This window comes from Martes martes (genome assembly GCF_963455335.1).
Source record: "Martes martes genome assembly, chromosome: 2".
NCBI classification, from domain to species: Eukaryota; Metazoa; Chordata; class Mammalia; order Carnivora; family Mustelidae; genus Martes; species Martes martes.
In genome coordinates this window covers 199,819,168-199,837,458 of record NC_137889.1, presented here as the reverse complement: position 1 = coordinate 199,837,458, position 18,291 = coordinate 199,819,168, and the positions used below count along the sequence as shown (strand labels likewise).

Here is an 18,291-nt window from a genome sequence, read left to right as displayed (position 1 = left end):
GTCTGGAAAACACGTCCAAGGAAACTTCCCAAGCTCCCACGCAAGAACGCCATTCTAGAGCAGCATTATTACTTAATGACTGTCTTTCCATCTCAGTCTAATTAACTTAAGTTGGTCTGTGGTCTGCACAGAGTTGTGACAGCAGAACAATTTGAGTTAGCCTAAGTCGCTATTATCGGATTCGTGATTTCACGTTTGTGAGCTAACTTGTTAAACTCTTGAGGTTGCCTCATCTATCTGTCCAAACCCATGAAAATTTCTTTCTCTTCCGCAATCAGATGGCAGCGATTCAGGGCAAGAATGAAAGTCTAGAGAAAGTGTCCTCCTTGACTGCCCAGCTTGAATCCACCAAAGAGATGCTCCGCAAAGTGGTAGAAGAGTTGACCGCCAAGAAGATGACCCTGGAGAGCTCCGAGAGGACCGTATCGGACCTGACCGCTTCCCTGCAGGAGAAGGAGAGAGCCATCGAGGCCACCAATTCAGAGATCACGAAGCTGCGCTCCCGGGTGGACTTGAAATTGCAGGAGCTGCAGCACCTGAAAACCGAGGGCGACCACCTCAGAAACGTGCAGACCGAGTGTGAGGCCCTCCGGCTACAGATGGCAGAGAAGGACAAGGTGATCGAGATCTTGCGCCAGCAGATTGAGAACATGACCCAGCTGGTTGGCCAGCACGGGCGGACGGCGGGCGCCATGCAAGTGGAAAAGGCTCAGCTGGAGAAGGAGATCAACGACAGGAGGCTGGAGCTCCAGGAGTTCAAGGTCTGTAGAGGGTTTTGGCAGTTTAGCTTCTGAAATGTCTTTACCCTCAATGGGGAAGCTGACTCAAGTCTCTGAAGAGGGGCTCCGTGAGGACGGTCTGGGGACCCGCTGAGATGGTTTGAAGGTATTTGTGCATCTGTGTGTTTTTGTGAGAAGGATCCACACCTTTATTTGATTCTGAAAGGAGTGGGTGGCCCTGAAATGGTTCGGGACTACCGGTACAAAAGAGGAAAACATCAGAAAATCTAGTTTCCTCATGAAGGCATTTCTGATCCCAAAGTCTGAAATACTCCCTCTCCAGACAGACCTCGCACTGAATCCCATCTCTCACCACTCACCGACTGCACTGCTTGCCCAGTCTTGGCTTCCGTATCTGTGAAACAAAAGAACAGTTAACGTAGTTCGTCATATTAGTTTCAGGTGCCCAAGATAGCAGTTCAGCTCTTCCGTACAACACTGACTTGGACTTGGGCGCGTAGCATAGAGAAGACACCCACTTCCACTAGGTGTTGACAAGGTTGTGGAGAAAAAGAAGATGCAGGGTGCCTGGGTGGCTCAGTCCAACTGTAGATTTCTGCTCGGGTCTTGATCTCAGGGTTGTGAGTTCAGGCCCTGCATTGGGCTCTATGCTGGGCATGGAGCCTACTTTAAAAGAAAAATAAGAACAAAAAAAAAACAGAATACTCCTACACTGTTAGTGGGAATGCAGTCACCGCAAGGGCACACCTACCTCCACCCTTACCACTGTTTATGTTTCACACAGGAGCCAGAATTAGATTTTAAAATGTTACATTTTATCACTCCCCTGTTGAAAACTCTCCAATGGCTTATCTCACTCAAGATGAACTTTCACATCCTTTCATTGTCCTGCCCATGGCTCCCTCTCTGACTTCATGTCTGACTACTTCCTCCTCATGCTCGTCCACTCCAATGAAGAGCAGGAGAAATCCTTCCTCCATCTGTCTTTCTAAATTCTCAGTAACCAAGACGCATCAGTAAGAGAAGAGCAAAGAAGTTTATTAATAAATGTATCTCATAGGGGATGCATGGGTGGCTCAGTTGGTTAAGTGTCTGCCTTTGGCTCAGGTCATGATTCGGAATCCTGGGATTGAGTCCTCTCTGGCCCCTTGCTCAGTGGGGGGTCTGCTGCTCCCTCCTCTCTTCCCTCTGCCCCTCCCCCTGCTCATAGGCGCTCTCTCTCTCTCTCAAATAAATAAATAAAATCTTAAAACCAGTCAATGAATCTCATATATACAAGTGAGAAACCCAGGAAAATTAGTAACTCAGAGAGGTGGCTTGGAATTCTGGCTTAAATACCATCTTTAGCTGAAAGAAGGATGTGGGAGAGAAGTCATGGGAAGGTGACTAGGAAAACTGTGGATAAAGGAAGGAGGTTTGGTTTGTAGATTGAAGCCACGCTTTCCCCATTGATAAGATTCTCTTATAATTTAGTCATCCTTCCTTTCCTGAGAGACATCCTTATAAATGGAGACTTCCTTTACAAGTCTGAGTATCCCTTAAAGTGCACTCTCTGTTTTCAGACCTTCTCCTGTGCTGGCTGTTTCTCAGAATAATCAGCTCAAAATAATCCTCGTGCCAAAGAGGCATGTTCGGGATAGCGCGTTCTGGCTTCTGCCGGCCATTCCGATGGCTTGCTGTTCCCTGAACACGTGACCTGTGCCTAGAGCTGTCCCTGAGCCTGTCACATCGCTTGCGCCTTTACCTCCCTCTGTGAGGTTTCTGCCCAGCAGAGAGGGTCAGGGTCCCCAGGATTAACCCCAGGTTCAGCCGTTTGTTGGGACAACTCACAGGACTTAGCATGTAGTTGTGCTCCTGGGTACGGTTTGTTACCATGAAATAATAAAAAGCAAAGTCAGCAAAGGGAAAAGATATACGGAGGAAGCGAGGCACAGGCTTCCCGAAGTCCTGTCCGGCAGAGTCACGCAGGATGCGCTTCCCTCCCCCAGCAACAGTCCGAGACTGCGTGTCACATGTTGCTGACCAGAGAAGCTCATTGGAGACCCAGTCCCCAGGGTTTTTGTACGGAGGACTGCTCGCACCAGCACGCAGGGCCTGGCAAGTATTCCAGGCTTCCAGAAGGAAAGCAGGTGCTCTGCATAAATCATTCTGTTTGCCGAACTGGTTGAGGCACAGCGAGCCTCTCTTATCAGTTGGCGTGGTGGGAACCCTCCCAAGTCCAAGTTCCCAGACACCAGCCAAGGGCCAACCGTGTTGCAGGCTCTAATAAGAATAACAGTTGGGCTCTTGTCAATGTACCAACGTGCAGAGCCCTCCGGGCGGCATTCGTCCTGCTGCCCCAACTTCTTTGATTCTTTGTTTTGGTCGCTCATTAGTACCTGACTATTAAATATTTGTTGTTGTCTGTCTCCTCTCACTGGAATGTGAGCTCCCTGGGGACAGTGACGTTCCTTCCTGCTATTCAAGGCTGGGATGCTTAGTGAGGCATCTGGGACTCAGCTCAGAAAGGCACTTGCCTGGGGCCTCACTTGCCTCCCCTCAGGCATCCCCCCCACTTCTCTGTCCCAACATGTAAAATAGTGCCTGGCACAGAGTAGGTGCCCAGTATATTCCTCTTTGGAATGAAAAAAAAAAAAGGAATAGAAATAATGAAGAGTTATTGCAAACGATACTGGAAATGGACTTCTAGGGTTGAGAAAGGCGAAGTGTTTCTTTTGCTTTCCCATTTACTGTTGAGGTTTTATAATAAAATAGAAATTCAATATTCTAGGAAATAGTGAAAAGATATTATATACAGAGAGGACACCAATACAATGTCCACCAGAAGTACTTGTATATGTGTGTGTGTGTGTGTGTGTGTGTATGTGTATATATATATATATTTTTTTTTACTTCTTACTCTGTCATTTGTATTTATCCCTATATTTAGATTTTAAAAGATAAAAAAGATGCAAAGATACGGGAGCTTGAGGCCCGAGTGAGTGACCTGGAGCTGGAAAAGGTGAAGCTGGTGAATGCGGGCTCCGAGCGGCTCCGTGCAGTGAAGGACATCAAACAGGAGAGAGATCAGTTATTAAACGAGGTGAAAACTGGTAGGAGTGAGTTGAACAGCCTTACAGGTAGGTTCCTTCGGTTCCCATTCTGCTGACAACTAGAGGAGCGCGGCCAGGGAAGTCCAGCCCAGACGCTGGGACTGTTGCGAAACGTGGCTGCAACATGGCCGCAACACGGCCGCAACATGGCCGCTCTTCCCACATCCTAGACAGGGAGAGTCCCGCTGCCCCAAAATCCCACTTCTGCTCACAGAGCCCCCACATCTTGCGCTCATTAACTGTTAATTTGAGTCAACCCTCAGAGTCCATGAAATTTTTGGCTGGGTTGGGTGTTTTTTTTAAAGATTTATTTATTTGTTTTAGAAAGAGTGTGCAGGTGTGTGTGAGTGGGGGAGGGGCAGAGGGAGAGGGAGAGCGGCAGATGCCCCACTGAGCGCAGAGCCCATGAGGTGGCTTAGTCTCCCAAGCTCGTGACCTCAGCTCAAACCAAGAGTCAGACGCTTCACTGATGGAGCCCCCCAGGCGCCCTTCTTTACTGAGTTTTCAAGAAAAGGGCGAGGGAAGTGGAAATCTTGAGCCCTTTGAGTCAAATAGCTTGATGAGAGGTTTCATAATGAAGCAACATGCGTAAACAGACGTGTAGCTTTCTTGAAAAATCAATCAAGATCTTAAATTTAAAAATAAAATATTTTTAGTTCACGATTAGCGTGCTATAGGTGTCATCTACCACACACACACACACACACACACGCACACACACACACACAGAGTCAAGGATTCCTGAGCATTTACCAGGCCAGACACTGAGACAGGCCCTGGGAACACAAGAGTGAGGATCCCGGCTAGCTGCGAGCCAGGGCTCTAGAGAACGGGTCACCGGACGGTGGGTGAGGCCCGCTGCGCTGGGTGCAGATGGAGGAGAGTTTGCTGTAGGATTCACACCTCCCCTGCTAACTTTGTGGGAAGAAAAGGGATTTGGCGGGTGAAAAAAGAGGTGGGAGGGCAGCCCAGGCAGAGAGAACATCATGGGCAAAAGTACAAGACCTGAAATAACAGTGTGACCTCAGGAGCACTTGAGTAAAAGTGCAAAGGAACCAGGGCTAGGAAATGACGCAGAATGGATGGGCAGAGCCAGACAGTGCGGAGCCGGCAAGAGACATTAAGGAGGAGATTATTGTCATCAAATGTACATTTTGAAAGGACAGTGTCTTGGCAGGTAGATAGAGAAAGGCGAGACTATAGGGCCAGAGGCCAGTTCGAGGGGATCCTGCAGTGGCCCCAGGGAGCCATGAAAACTTGAACCAAGGCAGTGGCAGTGAAAATGAGAGAAAGAATGAAGAGTATTTTGACGACTGTGATTAGAGGAGTTGTGTGTGGGCTTCAGGCTTTAGGTCTCTGGTGCTGGGAGAACAGTGTTCTGGCCACCGACAACCGAGAGAGGGGAAACCATTCGGAGGAGCGGGCTTGAGGGCCGGAGGGTGAGCTCCAGCCAGTCTGAGACAGCCGGTGTGGGTGGTGCTGGGACATCCACATGGACATGTCTGGGTAGACAGATCGCAGCAAAGAGGCCTTGGCTCTCTCTGTCCCCTTTATATGTAAATCTATCATATATAAATATATAAAAAGGTGAGTAGGTGTGGGGGAGTGTGTTCTTGTGTAGAATGATGAGTACGTGCCAAGTACTTTAATAATTACTGGAGCTGAAAAGACAGAACACGTGGCAACCTCTGGTTACTTACCGTGTCTTGGAGACTCACCTCCCTACAGGTGGTGGCGAGATCTGTGGTGGGTATGACCACCAAGAAAGATGCGGCTGGTGTGAGCCAGTTCCGCTGGTTGGGAGAAAACGGTGACTAGTCAGGGGGTAAAGGAGGAGGATCCACTCAGGAAATGTGACTGTACATCTGATTTCTCTAACAAATGATGGTGTAGCTAAAGGAAGTCTCTGCCAGCCCTACAATTCTGTGATCATTTTTTTTTAAATTTTATTTATTTATTGGACAGAGAGAGATAGATCACAAGTAGGCAGAGAGGCAATTAGAGAGAGAGAGGAAGAAGGCTCCCCGCTGAGCAGAGAGCCCGATGCGGGGCTCGATCCCAGGACCCTGAGATCATGACCTGAGCCGAAGGCAGAGGCTTAACCCGCTGAGCCACCCAGGCGCCCCCAATTCTGTGATTATTAATTACAAGTAAGGTACACTTCACGCAGTGGCATAGACAAAAGTAACCATCGGTTATTATCGCACGGTACAGAGGACTACGAAGTCTTAAAAAGGAATTTCCGAAACAAAACTGAAGAAATGGAAGCTACTACAAACAAACTGAAAATGCAGCTAAAGTCCGCACAGTCTGAACTTGAACAAACGAGAAATACGTTGAAGTCGATGGAAGGATCCGATGGTCATGGTAGGCTTTACTGGATTTTATTCTCCTGTTTCTAACTCCGTTGGTCTAGACTTACTAAAGCACAGACCTGGACACGTCACGCGCCACCTCTTCCAGGTGCCACATGATGCGAGAGACACAGCGAGGGGCACCCATGCCAGGTGTCGGATAGCAGACATTCTGCTCAGGGTTTTTTTAGGGAAAAGGCCATGTGCTTCATTTAATCCCTAAAGTATCCGAGTCTTTTCTTGTGGCTGTTTCAGTAATTTCTAACAGATCTCAAAGTCTGTAAGTGCCAATTAATTACTGTTAAGGAACTGTTGCTAAAAATACAAGTTACCGATGATTTTCATTCATCCCCTTATTTTTCCCATGCTCATTATCAAGATAAACTGTAAGTCTGTGGTTGTCAGTTCCTGATTCTTTCTCTGTGGTAAAAATGGGATGAAGCCCTGGGAATTGAGCTGCCGGGAATGAGTGGTCCCTTGTCACCACTTAACCCCGTTGTTCCCTTTGTCCCCTGCTGCCCGTATTAATTCTGAGAGAGAAGGCTATCTGTTGTCTTATATCATTCATATCGATGTTGGTACGGCTGTATATATAAATGAATATGAATATATATGAATAAACATTAAGCTAGGGGCACCTGGGTGGCTCAGTGGGTTAAGCCTCTGCCTTTGGCTCGGGTCATGATCTCAGGGCCCTGGGATCGAGCCCCGCATCGGGCTCTCTGCTCAGCGGGGAGCCTGCTTCCTCCTCTCTCTCTGCCTGCCTCTCTGCCCGGTTGTGATCTCTGTCTGTCAAATAAATAAATAAAATCCTTGAAAAAAAAAGAATAAACATTAAGCTAAGTAAAGCCTATATTTTTTTATTTCTCAATATTTTTTTAATGTCAAAAGATTTCTGTGCCCGCTTCAGCAGCACATATACTAAAACTGGAACCATTCAGAGAAGATTATCGTGGCCCCTGTCCAGAGGCAGCACACGGGTTCTCGAAGCATTCTGTATTTTGTGCCTCTCTTGCAGGTTCAGCTTTTCCTTTGCTGGTTAACACCAAGAAAATGGTAGGGTTTGAAGAGGTCGCTCAGGAGGCCCATTTGGGGTCTGTTCCCTGCCCCCCCATCCCCAACCCCCCAACCCCGCTACCACCGGAAAGAGTCCTTTCCTCAGTGCCCTCCAGGCATTTCAGCCACAGCCCCAATCACAGTAAAGAGATCTAAGAAAAGTTTTGAAGGCCAACCGTGACACGCTTAATGAGACCAGAGTTGTTCTGAGCGGTAGAATGAGGTGAGCGGTGAGTAAATGGTGTCAGACTGTGGCTCCCTCAGGAAAGCCGAGTGCTCTGCCCGATCAGCCCTGTTTTGATAGCTTAGCTAGAGGTACACGGTCTTGTTAGCAAGAAGTCAGACCTTTTGTCCTCTGAGAGTTTGTTTCTAAAGAATGACACAGTTTCTTTTCACCCTCTAAGCTCTATCTGGATCTGACCCAAAGCCGTGGCATTTTCAAACCTCTTTCCTCAGCTGCCTGTGGAAAACAACATGGGTCTCTGGCTCTGAATTTCCAAGTGAGGATGAGCATCCCGGATCTTTTCAGGGGCCTGCCGGGTCTGAACTGGTCAGTGCCTCCTGCCTGCCATGAACGTTCTCATCCCGTCCCTAGTTTTACTAAAATGATTCCATATGTGCTCACGCTGCGAATATGATGGTTGAAACAGCAGTGAGTTCCAAACACATGCCGTAACCAAGGGAATGAAAATTGAATGGTTTGTGGTATCACAGGACTCTTTAAAAAGATCACTTAATAATAGATGCCTTGGGACGACTAGGTGGCTAAGTGGGTTAAAGCCTCTGCCTTCGGCTCAGGTCGTGATCTCAGGGTCCTGGGATCGAGCCCCACATCGGGCTCTCTGCTCAGCGGGGAGCCTGCTTCCTCCTCTCTCTCTCTGCCTGCCTCTCTGCCTATTTGTGATCTCTGTCTGTCAAATAAATAATAAAATAAAATCTTTAAAAAAAATAATAGATGCCTTACACAGTCACTGTGACATGTTTATAGGATAGCATATGAACAAGTAAGGGTTGTCTTTGTGGTATTTTGAATCTGAGTTTCTAGAAAATTATTTTAGTAAAAATACTATATGTATATATTATTCATTATATGACTGTGTTTATGTATATGTTTCCTATATGGGTGAGTATGAATTTGGTCTGAATTGTAACCATGGGTGATATGGCAAGTTATTACAGTCAATGAAATTAATACCAATAGGAAGGAAATCACAAAACATCAATGTCAGCTCAAAATCTCTGAGCAATTGCTGAAAACTGTCATATCACTCTCTTGAAACTGTCCAGGTGCCTTGGAGAATCTTGTCCCCGTGTCCCAATATTTAACTATCAATTTATAGTTGGCTCTCAAAATTTAGAAACCTTAAAAACGAAGGTGGCTTACTTCCTTTTTTCCCCCCCAGCTATGAAAGTGGCAATGGGGATGCAGAAGCAAATCACGGCTAAAAGAGGTCAAATAGACGCCCTTCAGAGCAAGATACAGTTTTTGGAAGAGGCAATGACTAATGCAAATAAGGTGAGTCCGTGTGCTCGGAGGGGAGGACGCCGGCGTGTCCCTCTCAAATACATGCCAGGCGGGAGAAGACATGGCAGAGTTACAAGGTGCACAGGGGACGTAAGGTTCTTTCTGACCAAGAGAATGAGGGAAAAGCTCCGAAGGAATGTTTGAGTAGGACCTCGAAAGAACTCGTACTTTCAATGCGGAAAATGGGCAAAAGGACATTCCTGGTAGAGACAGAATGATTTTATGTGATCTCTTGTGTTCTGAAATGATGTGACGTGTGTGTTCTTGAAATCACTGTGCTCTGCCGGACTGTGCGGCCCGAGCCCCGGGGACGCTGAGAACAGTGGGATTCAGAGGGCCCGGCTAACAGGTGTCATCAGTGACGCGCCAGAAAGAGGAACCGAATGAAAATGGTAGCACGGTTTTACACATGTCACATGTTATATGGCAAAGAAACACATGAACACGACAGTAAATAAGGCCCTTTATCTTGAAAAAGACCTGAAGGTTGCTTGTGGAAGTGTACGTCAGCGTTGTGGCTTGTGAGGTATTATGAGGGGGTTAAAGGGGGGTTTTCTTAACACCGGATGCTCATGGATGTGACTCCTAACGAGGTAAACTGAGGCAGGGGTAGGTGGGTATCTGAGGAGTGCGCATGCTCTCTGTGTGTTCCCGCCCAGCTCCGTGCAGCCGGGCGCCATTTTTCGTTGACTTAGTATTTCTCATAAATGAAACTCGCATAATAAGTGTGAAATCGGCGTTGCGCTCGGACGTTTCCTGACACATCAGTCACTTAGGAACAAATCAACACATCAGGAACTTATATCAGGACTGACTGTGACAGAGGTAGGAAGTCAAGAGCATACTTCGAAGACAGGGGCAGCTCAAGTATCTGCTTTCCCCTTACCCAAAAGGACCTGGTGATCACCATCCTTCTTCAGAGTGAGGCAGAACTGTCCCGAGTATGTACAAAGGCATGTGTTTGTGCAGACCCCTCAGCATACGGACTGAGTTATTTCCTTTTTCAGGTTTTTTCCTATTTTTTCTTCCCTCCTTTTCGCTTATCCAAAATTTTTTTTTTCTCCTTCGATTATTTGCTCATTTGGGACCTAAAGCCATGCTTATTCTCATCCTCTGTGGGAAATCTTAGGGCATAAGGGGTCACCGCCTGCCGTCATCACAGGTGCCTGCCCCCACCCGGAGGAAGGGATTCATCAAAACCCACGGACATTCCCTTCAAACAGAAGGGAGACAACTTGTCACATTTATCTTTCTTTCTGAAGCCTTTTCTGTCTAACTAATCAGAAAAAAAACAATTATTTCCATCCAAAAGGATTATTACAGCGACAGCACCATCTACCTTGTATACATTAAACATTTTCTCAAAGAAACAAAGAAATACAGACTCAGTCGGTTGAGGTTACTTGACTACTGTGCATTTATTTTTGTCTCCCTATTCCATGATGTTTTTTAGAGGAATGTGAATGAATTTCAATGAGATTTTGTTGAATACCGAAGACTCTTCCAGAAGTAGATCAATAAGAACATTCTTATCACTGGACCTTGAGGGCAGGAACCGTGTGCCCCATCTTTTTGGGGTCTGCAGTAGGCATTTGTGAAATGAATATTCAATTGAAACAAAATAGAAGCCCCCAAAGCTTTCAAATAAAGGCATCTTCTTTAAATCTCTTTTGTCATTTTGAACAAATTTCAATAAAATTGAATGCATGATTACTCAGTTTCAATTCCCCATCATGCCATCTCTTTTTATGCAACATAGTTATGACATGTTTTGTAGGTTTTATCAAAGATTTAATAAGATTTAAGAAGATTTAAGAAGAAGTAATAATACCAGTAGTGATTAAAAATTAAAGAGCACGTGGTAACAATTCTAACAGTTCCCAGCTCCAACTCCAAAGCAATTAAATGGCGTATGAGTTGAACTACAGTTCAGGTCCTTATGCAAGTTTCCTATTTCCATCACATCAGGGCACCTAAATCAGCATATTATTTCTGACATTTTTTCCTCTATCATTACAGGAAAAGCATTTTCTGAAAGAAGAGAAGAATAAATTAAGCCAGGAACTGAGTACTGTTGCAACAGAGAAAAACAAGATGGCTGGAGAGCTGGAGGTCCTGAGATCCCAGGAGCGCCGTTTGAAAGAAAAGGTTGCGAATATGGAAGTTGCTCTTGATAAGGTAGTTGTTAACTAAAGGTGTAATGATCAGTTACATAGCTATTAAGTAGACTTGCTCTGAATAAAAGCCCCGTGTTGATACGAACCAAATCTCTATTATACCACAATCACCTAGCACAGGGAGAAACCATTTCCTATGGAGAGGGCTCTTCTGTGCTTTCAAACATGGTTATGATGCTGACATTTTGCCCAGTTCTCTTTTTGGAGCTAACACAGTCACAGGGGCAGCAAGGTATGAGACATGAGATCCTCCTGATGTCCTCAGTAGACTGAAGAAATAAAAATGTCTCCAGTCTAACTTACTGCCACAGAACGACTTGAACACTAGGTAGAATACAGTCTGTTAGTGATATCAATAAAATCATGGTGTAATGCTAATGTCTGACATTTGTTGGGGTCCAGAAAATGCAGGCAGAAAACACAGCTTAAAGAATGAGAAGAATTACCACAAAGTATCAGAAGGTCAAAAAAAAAAGAATGAGAAGGATTAATGACATTGTATTTATAGTTACCATTCATCAGAGAGGAATAAATCTTTTTGTCATCCGAGAACTCTGAAAGGCTAAAAATATACCCAGACTAGTCCTTGATTCTTAAGAAATCAGAGCCTTGATGGTTAGGTAAAGTGACCTGTGATCCCACCTATGTCAACTTTGGTTTTGAAACCAAATTTTAAAAAATTGACTCAGTGAATTTCAGTTGTTATTACTCTGTATGTATGTGTGTATATATATTTATATATTTTATATTGCTAAAGCTGTTTGCTCATTTCATCCTGTTTCTTCATTCTCTTGAATGCCCTTCATGTACTAAATGTTGTATAGATGCTGGAGATACAGGGAATTAAGCCAGGGCCTCTAACTGTTCTAAGTTTATTGAATAAAATAAATAGATAAATGCAAGTTAATGTGCTCAGAGTGGGGGAAGTTCCCTTGAAGAGCTAGCAACTCAGTTATTTATAGATTAATCAAGTTGTGCAGAGAACGGAGGATAAACCACATGTGGTTGCTTGATCGCAGGCATCTTTGCAGTTTGCAGAATGTCAAGATATCATACAGCGTCAGGAACAAGAGTCTGTGCGCCTAAAACTTCAACACACTTTGGATGTAAAAGTGAGGTCTTTTTTTTTTTTTCATCATAAATAGTTTAAGCAAAAAATAGTGCCACTCTTTGATGTACTTATATATTTTCTTCATGTGCCTTAGAAACATTCAAGTGTACTTTCAACATTATCTGATACTAGCCATTATAAATTCTGTATAAACATCCTTACGTTCTATACCTATCCTTTTCCTGTTACCAGTTTGGTAGCCAATTAAAGCACCGTACTCTGTGTTACGTGTATAATAAGAGGGGTGAGCAACAGAGGTGCCTTGAGGACGCCCGAAGAAGAATCTTCCACACAGAAGGAGGTCAAGCAAGTGCAAAGCCCCAGCATGCGAGTGTGTTTGGCTTGCTTGGGGAATAGCAAACATGATTTAATCCGCATGACAGAAGCGTGTTCTTTAAAAATGGTACATGTACGTCTGTGTTCCAAGTATATTTTAAAGCTGCAGACATACATGAAAGTCCTTTTTTTAAAGATTTTGTTTATTTATTTGACAGACCCTGAGTAGGCAGAGAAGCAAGCATGGGGAGGGGGGCCAGGCTCCCCGCTGAGCAGAGAGCCCGATGCGGGACTCGATCCCAGGACTCTGGGATCATGACCTGAGCGGAAGGCAGAGGCCTTAACCCACTGAGCCACCCAGGCGCCCTACCGTAGAGTCTCCGTAACAGGTGCTCGCCGGGCTGAGCAGCTCGCCAGACCTAGCGTGGGGTCTTCGGCAAGACCGAGAAGCCAGCCTAGCGGCGCCCCAAGCTGTCTTCCCGTCTCCAGGGCTTTTCACGATGCTGCGGGAAGGCGCCTTCCTGAGCATCCGCTTCGTCTGCCAAGAGTAACTTGGGCAGAAGCATCTGGCTTGATACTCTGCTCGACGACTCTGTAGACGTTCAGCACCCGAGACAGATAATGTTTGCAAAATGCAGCTGACCCCACGGTTCTGGGTGTCGGTCGACAACCGTCTTTGCCCCCATCTGTGTCGCTTTCTAGGAACTTCAGGGCCCCGGGTTCACCTCGAATGCTTCCGTGAAGTCGCGCCTCCTGCAGCCGCCCGCAGCCTCCCGCTCCCATTCGAACGTGCCGTCGTCCCAGTCCACGGCCAGCTTCCTGTCACACGTAAGCTGCGGGGCCCCGGCCCTGGCGCACTTGCCCTCCTGCGCCAATGACGCTAAATCGAGAGGAATGTCACCGGAGAATACATCTAGAGTTAGGACACTCTCCGTTGCTAGATTTTAGATTTACACGGACCGGACGAATACAAATGCAATACAATACAAATTCACTCTCTGGTGTTCCCTCTTGGGAAGACAGATGAGCTGTTCAGTGGGATTGATGTTACCAATAATTTTTTTTAAGTTTTCATTTTCATTCCAGTGGGTTAACATACACTGTAGTACTAGTTTCGGGTGGACAATATAGTGACTCAACACTTCCATCCGTCACCCAGTGCTCGTCACAGGTGCGCTCCTTAATCCCCATCACCTGCTTACCCATCCCCCCACCCCACCTCCCTTCTGGGAACCATCAGGTGGTTCTCTAGGGTTCAGGGTTTGTTTCTTGATTTGTCTGTCTCTCTCTCTCTCTTTTTCCCCCCATTGCTCATTTATTTTGTTTCTAAAATTTCACAGATGAGTGAAATCGTATGGTATTTGTCTTTCTCTGACCGATTTCACTCAGCATTAGACTCCAACTCCATTTACATCGTTGCACATGGCAAGATTTCTTTCTTTTTGTGGCTGAGGAACGTCCCGTTGTGTGTGTGCACACCACCTCTTCTTTATCCGTTCATCAGTCGATGGCCATCGGGCTGCTTCCGTGGCTCGGCTGTTGTAAATCATGCTACCGCAAACATAGGGGTGCGTGTATCCCTTTGAATGATCTCTTGTAGTCCTTAGGTGAATACCTACTAGTGCAATTGCTGGGTCGTAAGGCAGTTCTGTTTTTAACTTCTTGAGGAACCTCCATACTCTCTTCCACAGTGGCTGCACCACTTTGTGCTCCCACCAACAGCGCACAATGTTCCTTCTCCACATCCTCGCCAGCACCTGTTGTTTCTTGGGTCGTTGGTGGATTTTAGCCATTCTGACTGGCGTGAGGTGGTATCTCATTGTAGTTTTGATTTCTATTTCCATGATGATGGGTGATGTTGGGCATCTTTTCGTGTGTCTGTGGGCCATTTGTATGTCTTTTTGGAGAAATGACTGTTTGTGTCTTCTGCCTGTGTTTTCATTGGATTATTGGGGTTTTGGGTGTTGAGTTGTACACTTTGGACACTAACTCTTTATTAGACGTGCCATTTGCAGATATCTCCTCCCATCCAGTAGATTGTCTGTCAGATTTGGTGATTGTTTCCTTCACTGTGGAGAGGCTTTTTATTTTGATGTAACCCTAGTAGTTTATTTGTGCTTTTGTTTCCCTTGCCTCAGGAGAGATATCTAGAAAAAAGTGGCTTCGACAATATTAAAGAAGTTACGCCCTCTGTTTTCCTCTAGGATTTTTATGGGTTCAGCCCTCACATTTAGGTGTTTCATCCATTTTGAGTGTGTTTTTGTGTTTGGCATCAGACAGTGGTCCAGTTTCTTTCTTTTGCACATTGCTCTTCAGTTTTCTCAGCACCACTGGGTGTAGAGACCGTCTTTTTCCCATTGGGTACTCTTCCCTGGTTTGCCAAAGATTAATTGACCATATAGTTGTGGGATTATTTCTAGGTTTCTCTATTCTGTTCCGTTGATCTATGTGCCTATTTTGGTGCCAGTACCATACTGTTTTGATCACAACAACTTTGTAATATAACATGAATGCCAGAATTATGATGCCTTCAGCTTTTCTTTTTCAAGATTGCTTTCACTATTTGGGGGTCTTCTCTAGTTCTTTTTTTTTTTTTAAAGATGATATTTATTTATTAGATGGAGCGAGAACACAAGTAGGCAGAGCAGCAGGCAGAGGGAGAGGGAGAAGCAGGCTCTGCTGAGCAGGGAACCCAATGCAGGACTCGACCCCAGGACCCTGGGATCATGACCTGAGCCAAAGGCAGCCTCTTAACAAACTGAGACACCCAGGTGTCCTTGGTCTTTTGTAGTTCTATACAAATTATAGGATTGTTTGTTCTAGTTCTGTGGAAAAAATGCTTTTGGTATTTTTTAAAGATTTTTTAAGAGATTTTATTTATTTATTTGACACACAGAGAGAGAAATCACAAGTAGACAGAGAGGCAGGCAGAGAGAGAGGGGGAAGCAGGTTCCCTGCTGAGCAGAGAGCCTGATGTGGGGCTCGATCCCAGGACCCTGAGATCATGACCTGAGCTGAAGGCAGAGGCTTAACCCACTGAGCCACCCAGGCACCCCTGCTTTTGGTATTTTGATAGGGATTGCATTAAATGTGTATATTGCTTTGGGTAGTACAGACATTTTAACAGTATTTGTTCTTCCAATCATGAGCATGGGATTTTTTTCTATTTTTTTGTGTTGTCTTCAATTTCTTTCATCAGTGTTTTACGGTTTTCAGAGCAAAAGGTCTTCACATCGTTGGTTAGGTTTATTCCTAGGTATCTTATTATTTTTCGTGCAACTGTAAATGAGATTGTTTTCTTAATTTTGTTTTCTGCTGCTTCATTATTGGTGTTCAGAAATGCAACAGATTTCTGAGCACTGACTTTGTATCCTGAAAATTCGTTGAATTCATTTATCAGTTCTAGCAGCCTTTTGGTGGGCTCTTTCAGGTTTTCTATATATAGTATCTTATCTGCAAATAGTCAAAATTGTACTTCTTTCTTACTGATCTCGAGGCCATTTATTTCTTTTTGTTGTCTGATTGCTGTGGCTAAGACTTCCAATACTACGTTGAATAAAAGTGGTGAGAGTAAACGTGCTTGTCCTGTTCCTGACCATAGAAGAAAAGCACTCAGCTTTTTCCCATTAAGGATGATATTAATTCTGGGTCTTTCATCTGCAGTCTTTATATGTTGAGGGCTTTTATCTTTATACTTTATTGAGGGTTTTTCTCATGAATGCATATTGTACTTTATCAAATGCTTTTCTTACATTTTTTGAAATGATTGATTCTCACCCTTTCTCTTATTGATGTGATGTATCATGTTTATTGATTTGCAAATGTTGAAACACCCTTGCAACCCAGGAATAAATCCCACTTGATCATGGTGAATGATTTTTTTAATGTATTGTTGGATTTGGGTTTGCTTGTACTCTGTTGAGAATTTTTGCATCTGTGTTCCTCAGGGATATTGGCCTGTAGTTCTCTTTGTTAGTGAAGTCTTTATCTGGCTTTGTATCAGGGTAATGCTGGCCTCATAGAATGAATTTGGAAGATTTTCTTTTCTGTTTTTGGAAGTAGTTTGAGAAGAACTGATTAACTCTTCTTTAAATGTTTGGTACAATTCACCTGTGAAGCATCTGGTCCTGGGCTTTAGTTTTTTAGGAGGTTTGTGATTACTGACTCAATTTCTTTGCTGGTTATGTTTGTCTAATTTTCTGTTTCTTCCTGTTACAGTTTTGATAGATTATATATTTCTAGGAATTTATCCATTTCTTCTATATTGTCCAATTTGTTGCCATATAGTTTTTCATATTCTCTTATAATTGTTTGTATTTTGATGGTGTTGGTTGTTATTTCTCCTATCTCATTTGTGATTTTATTTATTTGAGTCCTTTTCCTTTTTTCTTGATAAGTCTGGCCTGAGGTTTATCAGTTTTAATCTTTTTTTTTTTTTCCTCACAGAACCAGCTCCTGGTTTCATTCATCTGCTCTATTGTTTTTTTAGTTTCTATCTCATTTATTTCTGCTCTAATCTTTATTTTTTTCTTCTTTCTGGCTTAAGGCTTTGTTTGTTGTTTTTCTAGCTCCTTTAGGTATAAGATGAAGTTGTTGAGATTTTTCTTGCTCCTTGAAGTAGGCTTACATTGCTATGAACTTCCCTCTTAGAACTGCTTTTGCTGCATCCCAAATGGTTTTGGACCATTGTGTTTTCGTTTTCATTTTGTTTCCATGTACTTCTTTATTTCTTCTTTGATTTCCTGGTGGACCCGTTCATTGTTTCGTAACATGTTATGTAACGTCCATGTGTTTGTGGTCTTTCCAGAGTTTTTCTTGTGGTTGACTTCTAGTTTCATAGTGTTGTGGTCAGAAAATGTACATGCTATGACTTTGATCTTCTTGAATTTTTGAGGCTTGTTTTGAGGCCTAAAATGTCATCTACTCTGAAGAATGTTCTATGTGCACCTGAAAAGAATGTGTATTCTGCTATTTTAGGGTGGAATGTCCTGAATATATCTGTTCAATCCATCTGTTCCAGTGTGTCATTCAAAGCCACTGTTTCTGTGTTGATATTCTGTTTGAATGATCTGTCTGTTGAATTAAGTGGGGTGTTAAAGTCCCATACTATTATTGTATCATTATCAATTAGTTCCTTTATGTTTGTTATTAACTGTTTTATGTATTTGGCTGCTTCCTTGTTGGGTGCATAAATGCTTACAGTTGCTCTATCAACTGTTGGGTTACAGTTGCTATATTAGCTGTTAAATCAACTTGTTGGATTGTCCCCTTTATTATTAAATAGTGTCTTTCTTTGTCTCTTGTTATAGTCATTGTTTTATAGTCCATCTTATCCAGGGCGCCTGGGTGGTTCAGTCAGCTGAGTGTCTTACTCTTGATTTCAGCTTGGGTCATGATCTCAGGGTCTTGGGATTGGGCCCCACATGGGACTCCATGCTGTGCATAGAGCCTGCTTGGGATTCTCTCTTTTTCCCTCTGCCCTTCACCCCCACTTATGCTTCTTTTCTCTCTCTCTCTCTCTCTCAAGAATGAATGAATGAATGAATGAATGAATGAATAAATAAATAAATAAATAAAGTCTTTTTACCTGGTAATAACTAGTGCTACTCCTGCTTTCTTTTAACATCCATTTGCATGATAGGTATTTTTCCATACCCTCACTTTTCAATCCGCAGATGTCATTAGGTCTAATATGAGTCTCTTGTTAGCAACATATAGATGGGTCTTATATTTTTAATCCATTCTGTCACCTTTTGATTGGAGCATTTAATCTGTTTACATTCAAAGTAATAATTGGTAGATATGTATTTATTATCATTTTATTATTTGTTTTGTGGTTGTTCATGAAGATCTTCTCTGATTCTTTGTTGTCTTTCATGGTTTGCTGTTTTTCTTAGTAATATACTTGGATTTATTTCTCTTTATTCTTTGCATATATATTTGTATTTTTTGATACACAG

The 18,291-nt window shown here is 43.8% G+C and overlaps 1 protein-coding gene across 2 annotated transcripts in view; it reads left to right on the top strand.

The window, feature by feature from the left end:
* CCDC158 (coiled-coil domain containing 158) overlaps nucleotides 1-18,291 on the top strand; it is a gene marked incomplete at its 5' end in the record, with an annotated part of 87,960 nt that overhangs the window by 30,851 nt on the left and 38,818 nt on the right. The window contains 7 exons of one of the 2 annotated variants that reach the window (XM_080831143.1): nucleotides 279-761; nucleotides 3,670-3,859; nucleotides 6,047-6,199; nucleotides 8,646-8,758; nucleotides 10,787-10,945; nucleotides 11,976-12,056; nucleotides 13,034-13,159. In XM_080831143.1, the coding sequence (XP_080687269.1) occupies nucleotides 279-761; nucleotides 3,670-3,859; nucleotides 6,047-6,199; nucleotides 8,646-8,758; nucleotides 10,787-10,945; nucleotides 11,976-12,056; nucleotides 13,034-13,159 (1,305 nt within the window). Of the gene's footprint in view, nucleotides 1-278; nucleotides 762-3,669; nucleotides 3,860-6,046; nucleotides 6,200-8,645; nucleotides 8,759-10,786; nucleotides 10,946-11,963; nucleotides 12,057-13,033; nucleotides 13,160-18,291 lie in introns of both variants that reach the window. The other variant, XM_080831142.1, reaches the window with a different exon arrangement.